This window comes from Stegostoma tigrinum, chromosome 33 (assembly GCF_030684315.1).
Source record: "Stegostoma tigrinum isolate sSteTig4 chromosome 33, sSteTig4.hap1, whole genome shotgun sequence".
In the NCBI taxonomy this organism is placed as follows: Eukaryota; Metazoa; Chordata; class Chondrichthyes; order Orectolobiformes; family Stegostomatidae; genus Stegostoma; species Stegostoma tigrinum.
In genome coordinates this window covers 24,783,840-24,809,563 of record NC_081386.1, presented here as the reverse complement: position 1 = coordinate 24,809,563, position 25,724 = coordinate 24,783,840, and the positions used below count along the sequence as shown (strand labels likewise).

The window sequence follows — 25,724 nt, the reverse complement described above, 5'->3', positions numbered from 1 at the left end:
TGGATTGAGAAAAGAGCAATTTTATAAGTACATGTGGCAAAGACAATGTTACAAGAGATCATTTAACTTAGCATAATTTGTTTCCTAACTCCTCTTGTGTGGATTTCAGGACTGATTGTAACAATACTTCTGATACAAAGATTCAATGCAGCATGGTTATTAATTAAAATGGCTTATCGTTAACATTAAAACATTGCTAATTGGAAAATTGTCACTGTCTTACCAAATTTCCACAACTAATGAATATGCCCACTCATAATAACTTTCTCACAAACATACCACCTTTCAAATTAATAATCTTGGTCATTTCTACCATAACACTACCTATTTCTTTTCATATTAATAGAGTTGTAGAGACAGAGAAGTCTACAGTGTAGAAAAAGGCCCTTTGGTCCATTACACTCATACCAGTTGAAAACAACCATCTCACTATTCTAATCCCACACTGCCATTCTAACATCCCTTGAAAAGTATATCTGCACTGATACATTTTAGTAATTTCCATGGAAATAAGAATCACTCAGGAATCCAGATCCAAAGGTTATTTCAAAAGGTACTGATCACTCAGAGGAAAACACCCATTTCAAGTCATTGGCTAAGGCAACAAGAAGAATTCTTGTCAAACGTGAATAGCAGATCATGTGAGGATTAGTGTTAGTCAATCAGAGGTTCAACTGGACTTTGAACTGACCAATTACATTAATATAAGTATCTAATTTTCCTCAGTTGAAATCTCAGCTATAAGAAATGTACAGGCAATTATAGTGCACTTAATTTGTTCATCATCCGTAAGTAAAAGAACATAATTTCTTGATGAAACAATTTCATAAATTACAAGTCAATTTTTTTTTGTTCAGTTTTTTAAATTCATGTGTGGAATGTGGGCATCGCTGGCTGGTCAACATTTATTGCCTATCCCTCGTTGTCCTTGAGAAGGTGGTGGTGAACTGCCTCCCTAAACCGCTGCAATTCTCCTGCTGTGGGTTGACCAACAATTCTATTGTGAGGGAATTCCAGGATTTTGACCCAGTGACGCGAAAGAAAGGCGATATTTTTCCAAGTCAGGATGCTGAGTGACTTGGAGGGGAACTTGGAGGTGGTGTTCCCATATATCTGCTGGCCATGTCCTTCTACATGGATAACAAAGTGTGGAGCTGGATGAACACAAGCAGCATCTCAGGAGCACAAAAGCTGACGTTTCGGGCCTAGACCCTTCATCAGAGAGGGGGATGGGGAGAGGGAACTGGAATAAATAGGGAGAGAGTTGGAGGTGGACCAAAGATGGAGAGAAAACAAGATAGGTAGAGAGGAGAGTATAGGTGAGGAGGTAGGGAGGGGATAGGTCAGTCCAGGGAAGATGGACAGGTCAAGGAGGCGGGATGAGGTGATAGGTGGGAAATGGAGGTGCAGCTTGAGGTGGGAGGAAGGGATGGGTGAGAGGAAGAACAGGTTGGGGAAGCAGAGACAGGCTGGGCTGATTTTAGGATACAGTGGGGGGAGGGGACGAACTGGGCTGGTTTTGTGATGCAGTGGGGGGAGGAGGGGAAGAACTGGGATGGTTTTGGGATGCAGTGGGGGAAGGGGAGATTTTGAAGCTTGTGAAGCCCACATTGATGCCATTGGGGTGCAGGGTTCCCAAGTGGAATATGAGTCGCTGTTCCTGCAACCTTCGGGTGACATCATTGTGGCACTGCAGGAGGCCCATGATGGACATGTCATCTAAAGAATGGGAGGGGGTGTTGAAATGGTTCGCGACTGGGAGGTGCAGTTGTTTGTTGCGAACCGAGCGGAGGTGTTCTGCAAAGCGGTCCCCAAGCCTCCGCTTAGTTTCCCCAATGTAGAGGAAGCCACACCGGGTGCAATGGATACAATATACCACATTGGCAGATGTGCAGGTGAACCTCTGCTTGATGTGGAAGATCTTCTTGGGGCCTGGGATGGGGATGAGGGAGGAGGTGTGGTGGCAAGTGTAGCACTTCCTGCGGTTGCAGGGGAAGGTGCCAGGTGTGGTGGGGTTGGAAGGGAGTGTAGAGCGGACAAGGGAGTTGCGGAGAGAGTGGTCTCTCCGGAAGGCAGACAAGGGTGTGGATGGAAAAATAGCTTGGGTGGTGGGGTCGGATTGTGGATGGCGGAAGTGTCGGAGGATGATATGTTGTATCCGGAGGTTGGTGGGGTGGTATGTGAGAATGAGGGGGATCCTCTGGGGGCGGTTGTGGCAGGGGCGGGGTGTGAGGTATGTGTTGCAGGAAATGCGGGAGACGCGGTCAAGGGCGTTCTCGACCACTGTGCGGGGAAAGTTGCGGTCCTTGAAGAACGTGGACATCTGGGATGTGCGGGAGTGGAATGCCTCATCCTGGGAACAGATGCGGTCGAGGCGGAGGAATTGGGAATAGGGGATGGAATTTTTGTAGGAGGGTGAGTGGGAGGAGGTGTATTCTAGGTAGCTGTGGGAGTCATTGGCTTGAAATGGACATCAGTTTCTAGCTGGTTACCTGAGATGGAGATTGAGAGGTCCAGGAAGGTGAGGGATGTGTTGGAGATGGCCCAGGTGAACTTGAGGTTGGGGTGGAAGGTGTTGGTGAAGTGGATGAACTGTTCGAGCTCCTCTGGGGAGCAAGAGGTGGCGCCGATACAGTCATCGATGTAATGGAGGAAGAGGTGGGGTTTGGGGCCTGTGTAGGTGCGGAAGAGGGACTGTTCCACGTAACCTACAAAGAGGCAGGCATAGCTGGGGCCCATGCAGGTAACCATGGCCACTCCCTTTGTCTGTAGGAAGTGGGAGGAATCGAAAGAGGGTTGAGGGTGAGGACGAGTTCGGCTAGGTGGATGAAGATGTCGGTGGAGGGGGATTGGTCGGGCCTGTGGGACAGGAAGAAGCGTAGGGCCTTGAGGCCATCTGCATGAGGAATGCAGGTGCATAGGGACTGGACGTCCATGGTGAAAATGAGGTGTTGGGGGCCAGGGAATTGGAAGTCCTGGAGGAGGTGGAGGGCGTGGGTGGTGTCACGGACGTAGGTGGGGAGTTCCTGGACCAAAGGGGAGAAAATGGAGTCCAGATAGGTGGAGAATAGTTCGGTTGGACAGGAGCAGGCTGAGACAATGGGTTGACCAGGGCAGGCAGGTTTGTGAATTTAGGGAAGGAGATAGAAACAGGCTGTGCGGGGTTGGGGAACAATGAGGTTGGAGGCTGTGGTGGGAGGTCCCCTGAGGTGATGAGGTCATGGATGGTGTTGGAGATGATGGTTTGGTGTTCGGGGCTGGGGTCATGATCAAGGGGGCGGTAGGAGGTGGTGTGGGAGAGTTGGCGTTTGGCCTTGGCAATGTAGAGGTCAGTGCGCCATACTACCATTGCGCCACCCTTGTCTGCGGGTTTGATGGTGAGGTTGGGGTTGGAGCGGAGGGAGCGGAGGGCTGCCCGTTCTGCGGGGGAAAGGTTGGAGTGGGTGAGAGGGGTGGAGAGGTTGAGGCGGTTGATGTCTCGACGGCAGTTGGAGATGAAGAGGTCAAGGGAGGGTAGGAGGCCTCGGGTTGGTGTCCAGGAGGAGGACTTGTGTTGGAGGAGGGTGAAGGGGTCAGTGGAGGGAGGGTTAGGCTCCCGGTTAAAGAAGTAAGCGTGGAGGCGAAGGCGGCGGAAAAACTGTTCTATGTCCAAACGTGACTGGTATTCGTTGGTGTGTGGCTGGAGGGGGACAAAGGTGAGCCCCTTGCTTAGGATTGACCATTCGTCCTCAGTCAGTGGGAGGTCTGCGGGGATGGGGAAGATGCGGCAGGGCTCAGTGTGGCTGTCTACTCTGGGGTTGCTGTCTGTGGAGGTTGTGGGCGGGTTTCCATCGGTGTTGGCTGTGGGCAGGGTTCTGGCAGCGGCGTAGGCTGTGGGCGGGGTTTCGTCGGCGGCGTCGCCTGTGGGCGGAGTTGCGTCGGCGGCGTCGGCTGTGGGCGGGGTTCTGTCGGCTGTGGGCGGGGTTCTGTCGGCGTCGGCTGTGGGCGGAGTGGAGTGGGCAGCTGCAGCAGCAGTGAGGGTGATTTGTGCGGTGTTGGTTCTGGAAGTGGAGGCGGTGACTGCAACAGCGGTTGCGGAAGTGGTGTGCCCGGCGGTGTCGGATGTGACATCATCCGTTGGGTCACCGGCTGTATCCGCACGGTCAATGGCGGTGGATACATGGTGAGGGAGGGGCAGGGACAGGCTCGGGGTTTAAGGGGGTGGCCATGGGTACCCACATGGGCCCAATCTATGCCTGCCTCTTTGTAGATTACGTGGAACAGTCCCTCTTCCGCACCTACACAGGCCCCAAACCCCACCTCTTCCTCCGGTACATTGATGACTGTATCGGCGCCGCCTCTTGTTCCCCAGAGGAGCTCGAACAGTTCATCCACTTCACCAACACCTTCCACCCCAACCTCAAGTTCACCTGGGCCATCTCTAGCACATCCCTCACATTCCTGGACCTCTCAGTCTCCATCTCAGGTAACCAGCTGGAAACTGATGTCCATTTCAAACACACTGACTCCCACAGCTACCTAGAATACACCTCCTCCCACCCATCCTCCTATGAAAATTCCATCCCCTATTCCCAATTCCTCCGCCTCCGCCGCATCTGCTCCCAGGATGAGACATTCCACTCCCGCACGTCCCAGTTGTCCACGTTCTTCAAGGACCGCAACTTTCCCCGCACAGTGGCTGAGAACGCCCTTGACCGTGTCTCCCGCATTTCCTGCAACTCATCACTCACACCCCGCCCCCGCCACAACCACCCCCAGAGGATTCCCCTCGTTCTCACATACCACCCCACCACCCTCCGGATACAACGTATCATCCTCTGACACTTCCGCCATCCACAATCCAACCCCACCACCCAAGCTATTTTTCCATCCCCTCCCTCGTCTGCCTTCCGGAGAGACCACTCTCTCCGCAACTCCCTTGTTCGCTCCACACTGCCCTCCAACCCCACCACACCTGGCACCTTCCGCTGCAACCGCAGGAAATGCTACACTTGCCCCCACACCTCCTCCCTCATCCCCATCCCAGGCCCCAAGAAGATCTTCCACATCAAGCAGATGTTCACCTGCACATCTGCCAATGTGGTATATTGTATCCATTGTACCCGGTGTGGCTTCCTCTACATTGGGGAAACCAAGCGGAGGCTAGGGGACCGCTTTGCAGAACACCTCCGCTCGGTTCGCAACAAACAACTGCACCTCCCAGTCACGAACCATTTCAACACCCCCTCCCATTCCTCAGACGACATATCTATCATGGGCCTCCTGCAGTGCCACAATGATGCCACCCGAAGGTTGCAGGAAGAGCGACTCATATTCCGCTTGGGAACTCTGCACCCCAATGGCATCAATGTGGACTTCACAAGCTTTAAAATCTCCCCTTCCCCCACTGCATCACAAAACCAACCCAGCTGGCCCACTCCCCCCACTGCATCCCAAAATCAGCCCAGCCTGTCTCTGCTTCCCCAACCTGTTCTTCCTCTCACCCATCCCTTCCTCCCACCTCAAGCTGCACCTCCATTTCCCACCTATCACCTCATCCCGCCTCCTTGAGCTGTCCATTTTCCCTGGACTGACCTATCCCCTCCCTACCTCCTCACCTATACTCTCCTCTCCACCTATCTTGTTTTCTCTCCATCTTCGGTCCACCTCCAACTCTCTCCCGATTTATTCCAGTTCCCTCTCCCCATCCCCCTCTCTGATGAAGGGTCTAGGCCCGAAACGTCAGCTTTTGTGCTCCTGAGATGCTGCTTGGCCTGCTGTGCTCATCCAGCTCCACACTTTCTTATCTTGGATTCTCCAGCATCTGTAGTTCCCATTATCTCTCCTTCTACATGGAAGTGGTTGTGGGTTTGGAAGGTGCTGTCTGAGGATCTTTGGTGAATTTCTGCTGTGCATCTTGCAGATAGTACACACTACTGCTAGTGAGCGTCAGTGCTGGAGGGAGTGAATGCCTCTGGGTGTCATGCCAATCAAGAGGCTGCTTTGTCCTTATGGTGTCAAGCTTCTTCAGTGTTGTTGGGGCAGGACTCATCCAACAAGTGGGCAGTATTCCAATATGCTCCTGACTTGTGCCTTGTAGATGGTGGACAGTCTCTGAGGAGTCACGAGGTGAGTTACTCGCTGCAGAATTCCCAGCTTCTGATCTGCTGTTGCAGCCACTGTGTTAATGTGGTGAGTCCAGTTGAGTTTCTGGTCAATGGTAACCCCCAGGATGTTGATAGTGGGGGATTCAGTGATAGTAACACCATTGACTGTCAAGGGGCGGTGGTTAGATTGTGTCATATTGGTGATGGTCATGCCCTGGCATTTGTGTGGTATGAATGTCCCTTGCCACTTGTCAGCCCAAGCCTGGATATTTTCCAGATTTTGTTGCATGTGAACATGGACTGCTTCAGTATCTGAGGGTTCATGAATGGTGCTGAACATTGTGCAGTCATCGGCGAAGATCCCCACTTCTGACATTTTTATGGAAGGAAGGTCATTGATAAGGCAGCTGTAGATGGTTGTGCCCCAGACTGTACCCTGAGGAACTCCTGCAGAGAAGTTCTGGAGTTCTCTGCAGGATTGTGAACAACCATGGCCCTATGTGTCAGGTCTGACTCCAACCACCGGAGAGTTTGCCCCTTAATACTCTGATTCCAGTTTTGCTGGGATCCTTGATGCCACATTCAGTTGAAAGCAGCATTGATATCAAGGGCTGTCACTTTCACCTCACCTCTGGAATTCAGCTCTTTTATCCATGTTCGCACCAAGGTTGTCATGAGATCAGAAGCTGAGTGGCCCTGGCGGAGCTCAAACTGTGCATCACTGAGCAGGTTATTTCTGAGCAGGTGCTGCTTGATAGCGCTGTTGAGGACACCTTCCATCACTTTTCTGATGATCGAGAGGAGACTGATGGGGCGGTAATTGGCCGGATTGCATTTGTCTTGCTTTCTATGTACAGGACATACTTGGCAATTTTCCACATTGTTGAATAAATATCAATGTGGTAACCTGACCGGAACTTGGCTTGGGGAGCAGCAAGTTCTGGAGCACAAGTCTTCAGTACTATTGCCGGAATGTTGTCAGGGCCCATAGACTTTGCTGTATCCAGTGTCTCCAAACGTTTCTTGATATCATGTGGAGTGAATCGAATTGGCTGAAGACTGGTATCTGTAATGCTGGGGACCACTGGAGGAGGCCAAGATGAATCATCCACTTGGCACTCCAGGCTGAAGAGTGCTGCAAATGCTTCAGCCTTTTTTTACCTTTTGTACTGATGTGCTGAGTTCTTCCATCATTGAGGATGAGGATAGTTTAGATTTTGTTTAGCTGTGATAGTCAGTTAGCCTGGGGTTTGAAATGCTGCAGTTTAATTGGTTTCTGTACATCTGCATTGCACGAGCTTAAAGTATAATCTTCCAAAGTTAACTCAATTCAGGAAATGTTTCATGAAATTGGGAAATCTGCAAGTATCAATCCAAATTTTAGGACATGGTAAGGTAGTCACAGTTGCAGAGGCCCAGAGGGCTGTTCTCTCATTATTGAGATGACTGGAAATGGTTTTACTGAAGGATCACTACGCCTTAGGTAAGGGGAAAAGTTGAGAATGTGGGACTTTCGTGGTAGCCTCAGTTGATATGGGATTGAACCTGTGCTTTTGGTCTCTGTATTGCAAACTAACCATCCAGCCAACTGAGCTCAAAGCACCAAATCAAGCAAACATGGGAGTCTTTGGGCACAATTTATTAAAATGTTACAAACAGGTACAAAAGGTAATGAAAAAGGGTCATTGAATGACTTGGCCTTTATTTTGAGAAGTCTGAAATACAGGAGAGCAGACGTCAGGCTTCAGTTGGAAACTAGAAAATCGAAGTTTTCAAGAAATTCAACATTTCTCCAAAACAACTGCTAAGGTCTGAAATGAGAACAGAAAATGCTGGATGTAAACAGCAAGTGAACAGAGAGAAATAGTGTTAACAATTCAGGTCAATGATGGGTCATCACCAAAGCTAGAATCTTGGTTGATTCACAAGCTCAGCTGATTTCCGTTCTTACATGGTAAGGACAACACTCGAAGTAAGAAATCTGTGGAAGCGTTGCAGCCTCTGAACTACTAGTAATCTTGGTTTAGGTTCCACCCTCTCTTGAGCTGTGTTTCGAATATCTGAAAAGTTGATCGAAAACACCTAAAATGTCATTCAGTTTTCCATGTTCCCAGGTCTGCAATAAAGTATAACCTGATCTTTAAAACAGTGAACTGGTATAGTGGTAGTGTCCCTATCTTTGATTCAAAACGTCTGGTTTCAATTCTCACTTGTGCCCAAAATGAGTCACAGTAGAGCACCATAAGGTCCAGGGTCATATCTGGGATGTAATTTAGTTGACTGAGATTGCTCATATTGAAGATGGCTGTTATGACATCGTAATAGTGTCCCTACTCCTGAGCCAGGAAGTGTGCGTTCAAGTCACACCTGCTCTGGACTTGTACCATCACCTTTCTTTGTGTTTACTTCTGGGATGTGGGCGTCATTGACTGGGTCAACATTTATTGCCTATCTCTAGTAGCCTGTGTGTAGATAGCAGTGAGCTGCCTTTATGAACTTCTGCAGTCCATATACTTGTTGAACCAGAATTCCCTGGGGAGAGAATTCCTGGGGTTTTCACCAGCAAAAATGAAAGAAGATATATTTCCAAGTCGGCATTGTGAGTGGCTTGGAGGGGATCTTGCAGGTAGTGGTGTTCCTATGTACCTGCTGCTGTTGTCCTTTTAAATGGAAGTGGTTGCGGATTTGGAAGCTGCTGTCTAAGGATCTTTGCTGAATTTCTGCTGTGCAACTTCGAGATGATACATACTGTTGCTACTGAGTGTCGGTAGTGGAGGAAGTGAATGCTCGTGGATGTAATGCCAATCAAGCAGGCTGTTTTGTCCTGGATGGTGTCAAACTTCTGAACATGTCTGAATAGGTTGATTAAAATTTTGAGTATATGAATCATGTAGCCTGGGTACAAGCCCCACCTGCTCCAAAGCTGTGTCATAACATAAAAAATGAAAGAACTGCAGATGCTATAAATCAGGAATGAAAACAGAAGTTGCTGGAAAAGCTCAGAGAGAGTAAGAACTGCCAGTGCTGGAGTCAGAGATAACACAGTGTGGAGCTGGAGGAACACAGCAGGCTAGGCAGCATCGGAAGAGCAGGAAAGCTGATGTTTCAGGTCGGGACCCTTCATCAGAAATAGGGAGTGGATAGGGAGCTCAGAAATTAATTGAGAGAGGAGGGGTGGGACTGGGGAAGGTGTTAGGTGAGTGCAAGGAGGGAGTTGTGGGGATTGCTCAGTGAGATGAGAGGAGAGGATAGGTGGGAGAGAAAATGCATAGGTTGTGTCAGGCTAAGGAGGCGGGGATAAGAGGGAGGGTTGGTCATGGGATGAGACCGGGGGTGGGCAGATTTTGAAACTGGTAAAATCCACATTTAGGCCATTGGGCTGTAGGCTCCCAAGGTGGAATAAGAGGCACTGAACAGGCATAATTGTATCAGAAATATGCATATGGATATGTGTGAAATTAACCACTTTGCTAGGAACAATTATACCTGAAACACTCACTCAGAAAGAAATTAGTGAATTTTGTAAGTCACAGGGATTTGGATACTTTTGCTACAAATCACAGTAAAGGAGAAGATGCAGTTACATAAGGTATTAGGAAAGCAAATGGTAAATGCAGCACAAGAGTAAGGGTGTTTTGATATAATTATGCAGTATTTTGGAGGAATCACTTCTTCAGATTGTCCATACCAAACTAAGGACTCATTTGTTTTAGAGTCAGTACAACAAACATTTACAAAATACATTCCTGGGTTGAGAGGGTTGTCTGATGAGTAACAATTTAGAGAGTGGGCCAATTTTTCTGGGGCTTGGAAGTTTGAAACATTAATCTAAAATAAAAATATAAAATTGTCAGGGACTTTACAGGAGAAGATGCTGGAATACTGTGATAATGGGAACTGCAGATGCTGGAGAATCCAAGATAATAAAATGTGAGGCTGGATGAACACAGCAGGCCCAGCAGCATCTCAGGAGCACAAAAGCTGATGTTTCGGGCCTAGACCCTTCATCAGAGAGGGGGATGGGGTGAGGGTTCTGGAATAAATAGGGAGAGAGGGGGAGGTGGACCGAAGATGGAGAGAAAAGAAGATAGGTGGAGAGGAAAGTATAGGTGGGGAGGTGGGGAGGGGATAGGTCAGTCCAGGGAAGACGGACAGGTCAAGGAGGTGGGATGATGTTAGTAGGTAGATGGAGGTGCGGCTTGGGGTGGGAGGAAGGGATGGGTGAGAGGAAGAACAGGTTTGGGAGGCAGAGACAGGTTGGACTGGTTTTGGGATGCAGTGGGTGGAGGGGAAGAGCTGGGCTGGTTGTGTTGTGCAGTGGGGGGATGGGGACGAACTGGGCTGGTTTTGGGATGCAGTGGGGGATGGGGAGATTTTGAAGCTGGTGAAGTCCACATTGATACCATTGGGTTGCAGGGTTCCCAGGCGGAATAGGAGTCGCTGTTCCTGCAACCTTCGGGTGGCGTCATCGTGGCACTGCAGGAGGCCCATGATGGACATGCCATCTAAAGAATGGGAGGGGGAGTGGAAATGGTTTGCAACTGGGAGGTGCAGTTGTTTATTGCGAACCGAGCGGAAGAGTTCTGCAAAGCGGTCTCCAAGCCTCCGCTTGATTTCCCCAATGTAGAGGAAGCCACACCGGGTACAATGGATGCAGTATACCACATTGGCAGATGTGCAGGTGAACCTCTGCTTAATATGGAAAGTCATCTTGGGGCCTGGGATAGGGGTGAGGGAGGAGGTGTGGGGGCAAGTGTAGCATTTCCTGTGGTTGCAGGGGAAGGTGCCGGGTGTGGTGGGGTTGGAGGGCAGTGTGGAGCGAACAAGGGAGTCACGGAGAGAGTGGTCTCTCCAGAAAGCAGACAAGGGTGGGAATGAAAAAATGTCTTGGGTGGTGGGGTCATATTGTAGATGGCGGAAGTGTCGGAGGATGATGCGTTGTATCTGGAGGTTGGTGGCGTGGTATGTGAGAACGAGGGGGATCCTCTTTGGGCGGGGGCGGGGTGTGAGGGATGTGTTGTGGGATCCTCTACATTGGGGAAACCAAGCGGAGGCTTGGGGACCGCTTTGCAGAACACCTCCGCTTGGTTCACAATAAACAACTGCACCTCCCAGTCGCAAACCTTTTCCACGCCCCCTCACATTCTTTAGATGACATGTCCATCATGGGCCTCCTGCAGTGCCACAATGATGCCACCCGAAGGTTGCAGGAACAGCGACTCATATTCCGCCTGGGAACCCTGCAACCCAGTGGTATCAATGTGGACTTCACCAGCTTCAAAATCTCCCCATCCCCCACTGCATCCCAAAACCAGCCCAGTTCGTCCCCATCCCCCCACTGCACAACACAACCAGCCCAGCTCTTCCCCTTCACCCACTGCATCCCAAAACCAGTCCAACCTGTCTCTGCCTCCCTAACCTGTTCTTCCTCTCACCCATCCCTTCCTCCCACCCCAAGCCGCACCTCCATCTCCTACCTACTAACATCATCCCACCTCCTTGACCTGTCCGTCTTCCCTGGACTGACCTATTCCCTCCCCACCTCCCCACCTATACTCTCCTCTCCACCTATCTTCTTTTCTCTCCATCTTAGGTCCGCCTCCCCCTCTCTCCCTGTTTATTCCAGAACCCTCACCCCATCCCCCTCTCTGATGAAGAGTCTAGGCCTGAAACATCAGCTTTTGTGCTCCTGAGATGCTGCTGGGCCTGCTGTGTTCATCCAGCCTCACATTTTATTATGCTGGAATACTGTGTTTCTTTACTAGAGTGACTATAACTCAGGATTATAGTATGAGGAAATAGAACTAGAAGTATGTCTAGAACTTGAACACAGAATTACTCCATGAGAGTATGGAAAACATTCTTAGAAGCATAATGAATTTTTACAATTGTCTATCCATTGGACTGTGGGTGCTCAATGCATTGAGGAATTAAATTAATAGACTTTTGGAAATTAAGGGCAAGTGAAGTTGAAATTGTCCAGCAATCTCTTCATTGAAAGACAAGCAAAATTCAGAGGGCCAATTGACCTAGATTTGCCAGAATATTTCAGGTCATGATTTTAAATTAATGTTGTATTGTCAATATTACTCTTCCATTCCCCAACAGGATCTGGATATCCTTTGCTCTTGAAACGGACCATTTGGCATGGAAGAGAGGGTTCCAAGTTGCATGGGCTCTTAGTTTCTTCGTTGCCCTGTCTTGTCCAATTATCCACCAATTACCCAGGGAGCCGATATATTGGTTGCTCCTGTTGATGGAAGTCATTGGGTCAATATGAGAGTTCTAATAGAAAAGCTTAAACTGTTATGGGCACAATATCACTGTGCTTTGTTCTTCAGGATCTTTGTACATCAAAGAGAAGCCAGATCTATATCAATCCATTGTGGTTGAATTGCAAGGATTCCTTGTTAAAAATATGAGCAAAGAAATTCTGTAAAATTTTGTTCAAAAGACACTAGAAGCCTTAAAGTTTGGTTGAACACAATGGGAATCTGTTAAGTTCCGGAATGAAATGATGTCTTTAATACAGGCCTGTCACATTCGGACACAACAGCTAAATTTTGTAATTTATGAAAGCGAAAGTTTGTTGAAACAACTTGAAAATGCACATTTTGACTTAGTGCTGACTGATCCTGCTTTACCTACAAGTCCAATGCTTGCTTGTTCTTTAAAACTTCCCGTGGTGTATAACATTTGATGGCTTAGCAATGGAGAAGCTTTGCTCCATCACCACTGTCCTATATCCCACCCCTTAGTTCCAGATTGGCAGATAAATGAGTTTACTCCAAAGGGCAAAAAATGTCATCCGAAATCTATTTCAACTATCCGTTTCAAAATTTCTAACTCAGCCAAATTAAAATGAATTTTACCATTGCTTTTTGGGCGCAGACACAGACATCGAGACTGTTCTTCTATGGGCAGATGTGTGGCTGAGAGAACAGATTTTATGTTTATATTCCTGAGACCCAACATGCCAAATATTGTTTATATTGAAAGATTCCAGTGTTAAACAGCCAAATGTCTAGAGGCAGAGATTGAAGTTTGTCCAGTCCTCAGGGGAACATGGGATTATTGTCATGTCAATGGAGACCATCGTCAGCTCTTTGCCAATGCATATAACAATGCAAATAGCAGAGGCCTTTGCTCAAGTACCTTAGAACATTAGGGAGACATGACGGATCATTTCTTCCCAACATTAGAAATAATACATGCGTCATCAATGTCCTTGACAGCCTCAATTTGATGTCCCAACTCCTAAACTCAGTGATGTGAACAATTACAGCAAGACACCTTCTAAACCACCCAGTCAACCTGTGACACAACTTTCAAAAACTACATACCTGAACCCTACTTCTCTCTGTTCAACAACACTACACAGGGTCCTGCCATTAACTGAGCAAATCTTACCCTTATTTGTTTAACCAAGAATCAATACCTCACATTTATCCAAATTAAACTCCTTCTGCCATTCCTTAGCCCATTGAATTATAGAATCCCTACAGGGCAGAAGCAGGCCATCTAGCTCTTCAAGTCTGCGTTAAGAGCATCCCATACAGATCCATCCCACTACCTTATTCCATTCAGCCTGCTTTTATTACGGCCAAATCACAGATCCCTGGGCACTACGGGGCAATTTAGCATGGTCAATCCACCTAACCTGCACATCTTTGGATTGTGCGAGAAAACAGGAGCACCCTCAGGAAACTCATGCAGACACAGGGAGAATGTGCAAGTTGAAGGGCTGAATGGAATTCTTTTCCTGTAACAGTTCAAAAATAATGTTACGTCCCACTGTGGTAGTGCATTGGCAATCCAGGCATTCTTCTCTTGGATCATCACAAAAATTAAAGATTTTGTAAAACTTTGCAAAATTCCCAACATCCCTGTCCTTTAGATGCAAGGCAGATCAAAATCATGGGCCAGCTTTCTGCATTAAATTAGAATTATTTCATATAAATAGGTTTCAGCAACTGATAAACAATTATGAGCATTTGACACGTAACTCTACTAGTTAAAACTCTGACTCATTTATAAAACTCACTCAACGCACACATACTGATAGACACAAGAAAAAGTGTTAAAGGTCGAGGGAAAGACTGTGCAGATAGTTCAATAATGCCTGTCCGCGGAGATCATTGAGGTAATCCTTTTTGTTAGAACTGGTTGTTTCTCAATATTCCTCCTTCTGTCACTGAATGTAATGAGAACTGATAAGGGGGAGTAAGTGGATGTGGTTTACTTGGACTTTCAGAAGGCAATCGATAAGGCCTCACATAAAAAAACCCATTAAAATTAAAGCAAATACGGTTAGAGGGTAGTGTACTTAAATGGATAGGGTGTGAACTGGTGGATTGGAAACAAAGGGTAGGAATAAATAAGTAATGTTCTGAGTGGCAGTTGATGACCAGTGAATAGCATAGGAGTCAGTGCTTGAACCCCAGCTAGTTACAATAAATGTTAATGATTTAGAAGCTGCACTGAATGCAATACTTCCAAGTATGCGCACAACACAAAGTTGGGGGTGCGAGGTTAAATTGTGAGGAGGTTGCAGGGATGCTTCAGTCTGTGTTGGACAGGCTGAGTAAGTGGACGAATGCATGGCGGAGGAAGTATAATGTGGATAAATATGAGGTTATCCATCACAGAAGCAAAAACAGCAAGGTAGAGAGATTGGGAAAGGCGGACCTGCCACAAGACCTGGGTGTCCCTGTGTACCAGTCACTGAAAGCAAGTGTGCAGGAGCAGCAGGCCAGGTAGTGAAGAAGGCAAATGGCACGTTTACCATCGTAGTGAGAGGATTTGAATTCAGGAGTTGGGATGCCTTGATGAGACAACATCTGGAGTATTGTGTATAGTTTTGGTCTCATCTGAGGTTCCTTAGATGGCAGGATTGGCAGAAGAAGAAAGACTACATCAGTTAAGATGGCATTCATTGGAGTTTAGAAGAATGAGGGGATGTCATAGAGGACTATAAAATTCTAAATTCTAAACAGGGTCGATGCGGGAAGGATGTTCCCAATGAATGGCGAGTCCAAGATATAGGGCACAGTCTTACGATATGACATTGGCTATTTAGGAGTGAGATGAGGAGAAATTTCTTCACCCAAAGAGTGATGAGGCTGCGGAATTCTCTGTCACAGCAAGTCATTGAGGCCAAAAGATTGAATGTTTTCAAGAAGGAGGTGGATATAGTTCTTAAGGGCTATAAGAACTATAGCCCTTATAGTTGTTAAAGGTCGAGGGAAAGACTGTGCAGATAGTTCAATAATGCCTGTCCGCAGAGATCATTGGGGTAATCCTTTTTGTCAGAACTGGTTGTTTCTCAATATTCCTTCTCCTGTCACGGAATGTAACGAGTAGAACTGATAAGGGGGAGTAAGTTGATGTGGTTTACTTGAACTTTCAGAAGGCAATCGATGAGGCCTCACATTAAAAAAAACTTTAAAATTAAAGCAAATACGGTTGGAGTGTGGGCTGAAAGTGGGAACAGGGTTTTGAGTTGAATGATCAGCCGTGATCATAATGAACGGCCTAACCTCATTTCTATTTTCAATGTTACTGTTTCACTGACCGGCAGGAGGCACAGAGTGACTGGGTCATGCTAATAAAGTCTCTGATACATTGGTTAAATTCAAGAGTCCAGCAACTGATCAGGGAAATAAACTGGCTTTCTTCAGGCTTGAGATTGTTTTTGACTGCAGAGGAAAGGACAACTCCTTCCTTTTTTCGACGTCTGTTGGCTTCTCACCGAACATTCACACCCATAAGCTGTTCAGCAACCTGGGAAATAATCACACAGTTGTTGGTAGGCAGACTGCTTTTGACGTGGATAATTGGTCACCACTTCATCAAACAATCAACTGCTCACTGCATGCCCAATCTGTTATAGCACAGGGTTGGGGGGGGGGGGGGCGGTGGCGGTGCGGTAGTGGAGCGTTAGTTCACCCGGTTGTTTCCTTGGCTGCTTTGTGCTGCAGAGTAATACCAGCAGCATGAGTTCAATTCCTGCACTGGCCGAGCTTGCCATTAAGGACTCTCCCGTCACCTGAAGTTAAACTACTACTGGTCATCTCTTTCTAACAAAAGAGCAAACCTGTGGCCTTGTATGATCACGGGGGCTTTACCTCTACCTTAGTACATGCCTGCTTCACAGCTGCAGGTGCACTACAAAGTGGTGTCACTGATGTATTACACCTTGGGAGGCACAATAGCATAAATGGCCTAAATGTGGGACCTCCTCTACATTGGTGAGACCAAGCGGAGACTCAAAGACTGCTGTGTAGAGCACCTGTGTTCTGTTCGCGACAAATGACAACACCTCCCAGTCGTGAACCACTTCAACACTCCTCTCACTCCCTGGGCAACATGTCCATCCCGGGCCTCCTCCAATGTCACAATGATGCCACCCGTAAACTGGAGGAGCAGCATCTCATATTCCGCATTGGGACCCTACAGCCCAATGGCCTAAATGTGGATTTTACCAGTTTAAAAATCTCCCCACCCCAGCCTCATCCCATGACCAAACTTCCCCCTCATTTCTGCCTCCTTGAGCTGACACAACCTGTTCATCTTCTCTCCCAACTATCCGCTCCTCCCACCTCACTGACCAATCCTCACCACTGCCTACCTGCACTCACCTATTGCCATCCCACCCACCTTCCCCAGACCCACCTCTCCTCTCTCTATTTATTTCCAAACTCCATTCCCCCTCCTCTATTTCTGAAGAAGGGTGAAACATCAGCTGAAACATCAGCTTTCCTGCTCCTCTGATGCTGCCTGGCCTGCTGTGCTCCTCCAGCTCCACACTGTGTTATCTCTGACTCCAGCATCGGCAGCTCTTGCGATCCCACCTTGTCTGCAATCCTTTGTTTTGAAACCAGTCCATTTCCTTCCTCCGTCCACAATCAAAAATACTGTTAACTTCTCGATACAGATGTGGGGAAACAGGAAATCAATAATTTCAACAAGATTCATCAGGAAACACAAAGTGAATGTCTGAGCTATTGAAGGAAAATTTTCATGGGTGAAGCAAGGAAGATGTGAGCATTTTCTTTTAAAATCCTGGCAGTAGGCCAAAGAGTGTCGATATCCGTCTCATGCTGAAGTACAAAGTTTAGCAGATGATTTGCTGCTGGGTCTGATTTAAAAGCAAGGGCTCTGCTCAACTCTTTTCTGCCACAAAGTGGTGACAGCTTCAATCTGGCAGTAGGTGTGGTGAAGAGCCCAGAGCAGCAGAGGCCCAGGGAGTTTGATTGTGGCAGCCATGTTTCATTTCAGGGTTACGGAGGATCTCAGTTGCTGCTTTAATTCCAGTGAGGTGAGTTCATTGTGAACTGTTTTATTGTAATCTCACAGCCCATGTATTTTGTTGGCCCTACAGTTACCTCCACAGGAGCCAAGTTGGGCTATTGTCTGCTTCCAAATCAAGAGATGTTAAAATCATGGTTGGGCATGAACAGAGTAGGGATCTCTCTCTGAAACAACTGCTGAAGTCTGAACCAAAAGCAAAAAGAAATGCATTCATAGACGTGGTCTCAGTGGCGTGACCTGTGTGAAATGCATCAGGGTAAGTAGACAGAATACGAAGAGAGATTGACGTTGTTTTACTTGAAGGAGATGAGACTGAAATGGTGATACGACTGAAATGTGTAAAATTACAAGGGGTACAGATAAGGTAGACATGAAGGAGGTTTTCTCCTTGTTGGAGACATCAATGGTGGGGGGTGGGGAGTGCATAGATTTAAGGTAAGGAGCAGGAGGTTTAGAGGGGATAAGAGGGAAATTATTTACAAAGCAGTTTGAAGAAATCTGGAACAGTCCACCTGTAAAGCTGGTAGATCACAAACTCTCATAACATTTAAGAAGTGTTGAGATGAACACTTGCCAATTGTCTGGAACAAGTGCGGGAAAATAAGATTAGAATCGTTAGGTGGCTATTTTTTAACAAATGCAGATTTAATGAGCCGTTGAAGTCCATAACTCTAAAGATATTTGTTTTTGCCTCAAACTAATATCACTCATTAAATCTCAGCTGTTTATCATTCAATTTAGTTTGAGATTAATGTGTGCTTTTTGAAAGCTTTAATCAATGCGTCATACTTCACAGGCTTCCTTTCACACTTTGTCTCATTAGAACATTGTCAGCAACTGCTTGGAGTCTCATTAGGCTTCAGCTAGTAGGTGGTTTTGCACAGTTACATCATTAATCTCACATATCAAATCATCTTAAGTATCTCATTAAAGGTTAAACCGAGGTGACAAGCATCTCCCAGTCATTTTAACCTAGCCAAAAAGCCCAATATAGATACCCCTGGATGTGAGTTTGCTTCGCTGAGCTGGAAGGCTCGTTTTCAGACACTTTCGTCACTATTCTAGGTAACATCATCAGTGAGCCTCCGGTGAAGCGCTGGTGTTATGTCCCGCTTTCTATTTATCTGTTTAGGTTTCCTTGGGTTGGTGATGTCATTTCTGGCATTGGTGGTGTCATTTCCTCTTCTTTTTCTCGGAGAGTGGTAGATGGGCTCCAAATCAATGTATTTGTTGATGGAGTTCCGGTTGGAATGCCATGCTTCTAGGAATTCTCGTATGTGTCTCTGTTTGGCTTGTCCTAGGATGGATGTGCTGTCCCAATCAAAGTGGTGTCCTTCCTCATCTGTATGTAAGGATACTCGTGATAGTGGGTCATGTCTTTTTGTGGCTAGTTGATGTTCATGTATCCTGGTGGCTAGCTTTCTGCCTGTTTGTCCAATGTAGTGTTTGTCACAGTTTTTGCAAGGTATTTTGTAAATGATGTTCGTTTTGATTGTTGTCTGTATAGGGTCTTTTAAGTTCATTAGCTGCTGTTTTGGTGTGTTGGTGGGTTTGTGGGCTCCCATGATGCCAAGAGGTCTGAGTAGTCTGACGGTCATTTCCAAAATGTCTTTGATGTAGGGGAGAGTGGTTATGGTTTCAGGGCACGTTTTGTCTGTTTGTTTGGGTTTGTTGCTGAGAAATCGGTGGACTGCGTTCATAGGGTACCCGTTCTTTTTGAATACGCTGTATAGGTGACTTTCTTCCACTCTTCGTAGTTCCTCTATGCTGCAGTGTGTGGTGGCTCATTGAAATAATGTTCTAATGCAGCTTCGTTTGTGGGTGTTGGGATGGTGCTTCTGTAGTTCAGTATTTGGTCCGTATGTGTTGTTTTCCTGTAGATGCTGGTCCTGTAGAACCTTCCAGCTCAGCGAGCAAACTCACATCCAGAACCTCAACCTGAGCTACAAATCTTCTCAAAACTCGATAGATACCCCTACTTCTTGAATTGCTGTGTAAAAACTATAGCATCTCAGAATTTGAAGACAATTGAGTTTGTTCTTTAACTATGTCAATTATTGAAAGGTTTTGGTATCTGGTGCCTTCACCAGTCAGACTTCTAATGACAGAAAAAGCTGCAACTCCACATGCTGTCAGGAGAATTATGCATTGCCTTTCATCTACTACAATGTTGATTCTCCAGTAAAAAATTCCACATCCTTTCCACATACTCGGCCTAGTTGTCCTAGGCAGAGGTGAATGAGTCAAGCTTCCCAAACAAAGGCAATGATGTAAGAAATGCTTCCACCAACTCAAAGACAATTGTTGTGAGTAAATTTCTTTGGTATTGTGCTTTATTTTTGTCACCATTGAAATAACTCCATAGAAGCTGGTGTCCCATCAAGCAGTCCTTGACTTTAAGACTGCCTCTTCAGAGTCAGGTCTCCAGGTGTTCATATTTCTGACACTCCACTGTTTGTCTGTCAGGCATGGTTTCTTGGTTTGAGCAGATTAACATACTCAAACAGGGAATTCATATTCTATGAGGTCAGCTGGTTGACCTCATCACAATTATTACAGTCTCCAATGTTCCAGAGTAGCCTTTTGCCATCTGAAGAACAAAGTGTTTCATAACAAAAGCTTCGAATCCAGCACTAAGCTCATGGTCTGGAGGTCTGAATTGTTACCTGCCTTTATGTGTGCATTAGGGACTTGGACAATGTGCAGTAGATATCTTAAATCCCCAGAGAAATACTCTTGCAAATTCAATACGAGAATAGAGTCTTAAACAGTCTCCTCTTTTTGTGTCTTGAAGTCTTCAGTCATATTGTCTGCCTTTCCAGATCCTCCCATATTTATTCAGTTGCATCTTCAATATTTTCTGAGGGGTTATCCTGCTTTTGTGGGCTCCTTTTTTCATCTGAGTCCCTTTGATCCTATTTTAACCTTAGTTTCTGTCTATGGAGCTTTCTTCCCCTGTTCCTGCTGCCTAACCATTGAGATATCAGTCTAGATTCTCTCTGGATTGTGGATGTCTGCGCATAGATTAACCCTAAGCCTGATTGCTCTGTATCTCTAAGTAAGGATAATCAAATTGTAACGTATTGCAATATTCATTTATTTATATCTGTAGGTCGCAGGCTCTGAAATACAGCTCTCTAGTGTTCTCCAAGGTATCGCGCATGACATGCTTATTCTTTTTTATGTGTATTCTTTTTTACTGATGTGAGACGTGGTTTATTATCAAGGTTTGCATGAATCCAAAATACTACATATACTCTTATATTTCTTTCTCCTTTCAATAAACAATGTCATTACATTCACTTTCCTAACCACTAGCTGTACTGACATAGGAACCTTTTGTGATTCATGTGCCAGGAACCTTAGAACTCCAAGTTTTGCAATCCTTTTCCACTTTAATCGTACTTTGCTAGTCTTCTTGTCAAAGTTCACAATTCCCTCACACTACACTTCATCCACTAAATATTTGCATACACACATAATAAATCCCAATAACCTTTAGTACTGCAAATAAAGTTTACAATTACCAATATCACTTACAGTTGTTAAAAAATAGTAAATACGGGTTTATGGGTAAAGGATGGGGTTTCTGGGCCTGGATGGCATGCTCTTTGGAGGGTTGGTGGATATGTGATGGGCCAAATGGCTTCTTTCCACAGTGTAGGGATTCTATAACCACTCCTTCCTACCTAAGAATTGATTTGCTTCAGCAGAAGGCAACAAAGTTTCACAAGATTGACTTCTAGATTTGTCTCATCAGTAAAAAGCTGAGAAGACGAGCCTCATATTATCATCTGAAGTTCAGAAGTTTGAAAATTAATCTCATTGTGATTATAACATGCTCTGAGGGTTCATTGGGGAAGAAGCCAAGAGTCTGTTTACCTACTACGGAGTCTACAACACAACATAATCATGTTAGAATAAGAATAAAATTCTTCATAAAAGGCATAAATCTTCGGAATTGTCTGCTGTAAAGAACTGTGGGTGCATAATAAATTCAAGACGACAACAGTAGATTTTGGGGCACAAAGGGAATTCAGGGAAGGTAAATTTGAGGTAATTCAGCATTATGGAAAGATAGTAGGATCTCAGGTTCATTTAAGCTTGTTCTTATGTTATTATTGCACGCAACCTTATGTTATACATCATTTCTCTTCAATTTTCCAACAGGATCCAGATGCTATTTGTTCACAATATGGATTGTCTTGTATGGAAAAGCAGGTTCCAGACTGCATATGCTCTCTATATTTTCTTCATCCTATCTTTCTCAATTACCCAAGGAGTTAATATATTGGTTGTTCCAATTGATGGAAGTCACTGGGTCAATATGAGGATTCTAATTGAAGAGCTGACACCACGTGGGCACAATATCACTGTGCTTTATGCCTCACCATCTTTGTACATTAAAGAGAAGCCTGATCTGAATAAATACATTGTGGTTGAAATGCAAAGAAATGCGAGTGAAAATACCAGTGCAGAAGTTATCCAGAATTTCGTAAAAAATGCACTAGAAGCTTTACAGAATGGTTATGACTCTTATGCATTTCTTAATGAAATAATGTCTTTTCTGTGGAACTGTCACATTTGGACACGAGAGTTTATTGTTGCAATTTTTGAAAACAAACATTTGTTAAGACAACTTGAAACTGCGCACTTTGACTTAGTACTAACAGATCCTGCTTTTCCTACAGGTTCAATCGTGGCTTATTATTTAAAACTCCCAGTGGTGTACAATGTTCGATGGGTCACCACTGGAGAAGCTCATTTTTTAACTGCCCCATCACCACTGTCTTATGTACCAACCCATGGCCTAAAATTGTCAGATAAAATGAATTTTCTTCAAAGAACACAAAATGTATGTCAAAATCTGGTTCAATCACTCATCGCAAACATTGTATTTCAGGCTTTATATAATGATCTCTGCTATCACTATCTGGGCCCAGATACAGACATTGAGACTGTTCTCCTGAGGGCAGATGTGTGGCTGATGAGAGTAGATTTTATATTTGAATTTCCAAGACCCACCATGCCAAATATTGTTTATATTGGAGGATTCCAGTGTAAACCATCCAAGCCTTTACCTCTAGAGTTTGAAGAGTTTGTCCAGTCCTCGGGGGACCATGGGATTATTGTCATGTCACTGGGGACCATTGTTAGCTCTTTGCCAATGCATATTACAATGCAAATAGCAGAGGCCTTTGCTCAAGTACCTCAGAAAGTTATCTGGAGATATGATGGAAATATCCCTCCCAACATTGGAAATAATACGCTACTGGCGAAATGGATCCCTCAGAATGATCTACTCGGGCACCCAAAGACACGAGCCTTTATTGCTCACGGTGGCACCAATGGAGTTTATGAAGCCATCTATCATGGGGTGCCAGTAGTTGGAATGCCATTGCTTTTTGACCAGTTTGATAATTTACTCCGACTTGAAATCCGAGGTGCAGCAAAAGTGATTAATGTTGCAACCATGCGGTCAACAGATCTATTGCAGGCACTGAATGAGGTTATACATAACACCTCTTATCGGGAGAACATGCAAAAACTCTCTGCACTGCACAGAGACCAACCCGAGACTCCGATGGAGAGAGCTATTTTCTGGATTGAGTATGTTGCTCGACACAAAGGGGCAGCACATTTACGTTCAGAGTCTTACCAACTCCCCTGGTACATTTACTATTGTGTAGATGTGATGATCTTTCTGTTGTCATTGTTCCTCATAGTTATAGCGCTGACAGTCCTACTATTGAAAAAGCTTTGCAACATTTCTTGGATTAAAAAGCAAAAAATTCATTAAGATTTATATTTTGGCTTGTGAAAGAATTCAGTGTATTATTTCACATTGATAATAAAGACCTTTATTCCAGTATCTAATGCATTTATTTTTAATGCTGAAAAAAATTAAATGCATAATTTGATCAGATATCACTGGAATAGCATGTTAGTCAATGCTTGCCAGTATGAGCAGGTAAGAAGGGTGAAATTCTATTTGTGTGCCAAATTTAAAGGGAAGATAAACATATTTTGGAAGTACTGTTCATAACAAATCAACACAGTTGACTCATGTCGATTTTGCCTGCAGTAATATATTTTGTCTACTTATGTTATCCCTCATAATATAAGAAATGAAATATGGATAACGTGATAATGGAGAGTCCAGCAGACATTTACTACAACTCCTTAATAAATAGAAATAGCACATCCATGGGCATCAGTGTCTGGTTCCTATTAACTATTTGGTTATTAACAGCAGATTGCTGTAAATAGATTGTCATACCACAAGAGATCTCAGAAAAGATTGGGTCTGTGACCTTTACACCCTCAGGTCACATGTTATGACACAGTGTTGATCATGAGCCTGGCTGTTAAGGGTATGCTGATCATGTGCCAAAAACACCACACAATGTGTAGTTGAGAACTTAAAACATTTGTGAGGTTTCTGAGGTTCACTGGTAAAGATTCCTATGTAACTCCAATCATCACTCTTTCGTGTCTAAGGATTGCTAACTCTTTGTGTACATCAGTATGTTTGATGCTTCTCCTGCACTTTCCATTTGTGTGGGTCACACCCTGACTATTGAAAGTAAGATTTTCTGTAGTGAGTTTCAACAGGCTTGAATGTGCACCAGGCATAAATAGCTGGATCAAATTACAGTACTGTGAACTCCATACAATGACTCATCGTTATATACAAATAATGGCATCAAGTTTTATGAAGTGTAGGGTGAAATTCTACTGAAATCTGGGAAGAGTGAAGGTGACCATTATAAGAATAATGTGATCTTACAAAACATTGTTGTGAAGACAAAGAGTATTCTACACTTAGGATTCATTTCTCATTATTGGAGTAAGATGTCAATGCTAAATGATGAAACGTATTTCTAAACCCACAATGTCATTGCACCAACTGATTTCAACCTGCTGTTAATGAAACAATCAAACTATTAGTGAAGAATTCATTATTCTTACAGCCACTTATTTTATTACCTGGGATGTAGATAATCAGGCTCTGAAGATTTGTCAACTTTCCATCTCATGAATTCATCAATGCTATTTAATTTACTAATTTACTAATACTAATTTTGTTCACTTCGCTATTTAAGTCTTCTTTCTAGAAGGCAGATTTAAAGTGCCTGTTTAATTACTCTGTCATGTACTTGTGTCCATTCTGAATTCTACCACCCCCGAGTATAAATAACTTACATTTCTCTTAATTTTTTAAAATTTTACACTGATAGAAGCTTTTACAGTCCACAGTAATGTTCCCTGGAAAGTCTGCATATCACCTCTTTGGATCTAATACTTTAATTTCTTTTTTAACTAAGGTTGGACTACTTTTCTTGTTATGCTTCGAGTACCAGAAAGAAATTATTTTTATTATTTGAATACTTGCATTGATTCCTCATATATTAGCAAACAGTTATCCACCTCCATGCTTCTCGAGGCCCAATTTATTACAGGGAACTCATGCCTCACACCTTTGTAGTTTATTTTGCATTAGATTTAGGATTCTAGCTTGTATCCCAATGAAAAATGTTATTCTGTTATGGTTACTCCTCTCTAAAGGACCTCTACAATTTTATAGATTAATCCCATCTCACTGCACAATGGATATCACATTTCTTGGTTCATTTCTCAACATACTGTTCTAGAAAGCCATCTTGCGCACACTCCAAGAATTCATCCACCAACATGCTATAATATAGTTAATTCACATTACATATAGTTACTGTCATGATCTTGTTACATGCATTTCTAATTTATTGTTTAATACTATCCCCCATCCCCCACCTTATGTATACTTTGTGAAAGCTGTGTAGATAACACCCTATAATGTTTCCACCCTTATTGCCTCTCAGCTCCATCTATAAAGATTGTATATCTAAATTTCTGAGCCAAAATCTTTTCTCGCTATTGCACGGATTTATTTTCAACGCAACCTTCTCTCCCTTTCTTTTTTGTCTGTCCTTTCTAAATATTGAATGCCTGCTTAGCATTTTCACTCTATCTGGTAGATTCCTGGCCCACAAACTGCAACTCAGTCTGGATAGGTAACAGCACCTCCGTCACGACAATCCTTAATACTGGTGCCCTGCAAGGCTGCATACTCAGCCCTTTACTGTTCTCCCTGTACACTCATAATTGTGCAGCCAAATTTTGTCTGAACTCCATTGATAAATTCGCTGATGTCACCACAGTTGTAGGCCAGATATCAAATGATGACAAGAAAGAATACAGGAAAGAGATAGACTGCTTGGTGGTGTGGTATAAAGATAACAATCTCTCCCTTAATGTTAGTGAAATTAAAGAGCTGATCATCAA

The 25,724-nt window shown here is 44.7% G+C and overlaps 1 protein-coding gene and 1 pseudogene across 2 annotated transcripts; both read left to right on the top strand.

Moving 5' to 3' along the window:
* The first annotated feature begins 7,528 nt into the window (after positions 1-7,528).
* Positions 7,529-13,361, top strand: LOC132206178 (UDP-glucuronosyltransferase 1-2-like; annotated as a pseudogene).
* A 3,612-nt stretch (positions 13,362-16,973) lies between these two features.
* On the top strand, positions 16,974-23,593 carry LOC125467312 (UDP-glucuronosyltransferase 2A1-like). Of its 2 annotated transcripts, XM_048562984.2 has the most exons (3): positions 16,974-17,128; positions 17,470-17,655; positions 21,570-23,593. In XM_048562984.2, exon 3 carries the CDS (start codon positions 21,577-21,579, stop codon positions 23,197-23,199), a length of 1,623 nt encoding a protein of 540 aa, XP_048418941.1. In that variant the 5' UTR covers positions 16,974-17,128; positions 17,470-17,655; positions 21,570-21,576; the 3' UTR covers positions 23,200-23,593. The 2 variants fall into 2 exon arrangements, with proteins under 2 accessions (XP_048418941.1, XP_048418940.1); XM_048562983.2 differs by lacking the exon at positions 17,470-17,655 and having other exon boundaries at positions 16,975-17,406.
* The last annotated feature ends 2,131 nt before the right edge of the window (positions 23,594-25,724 follow it).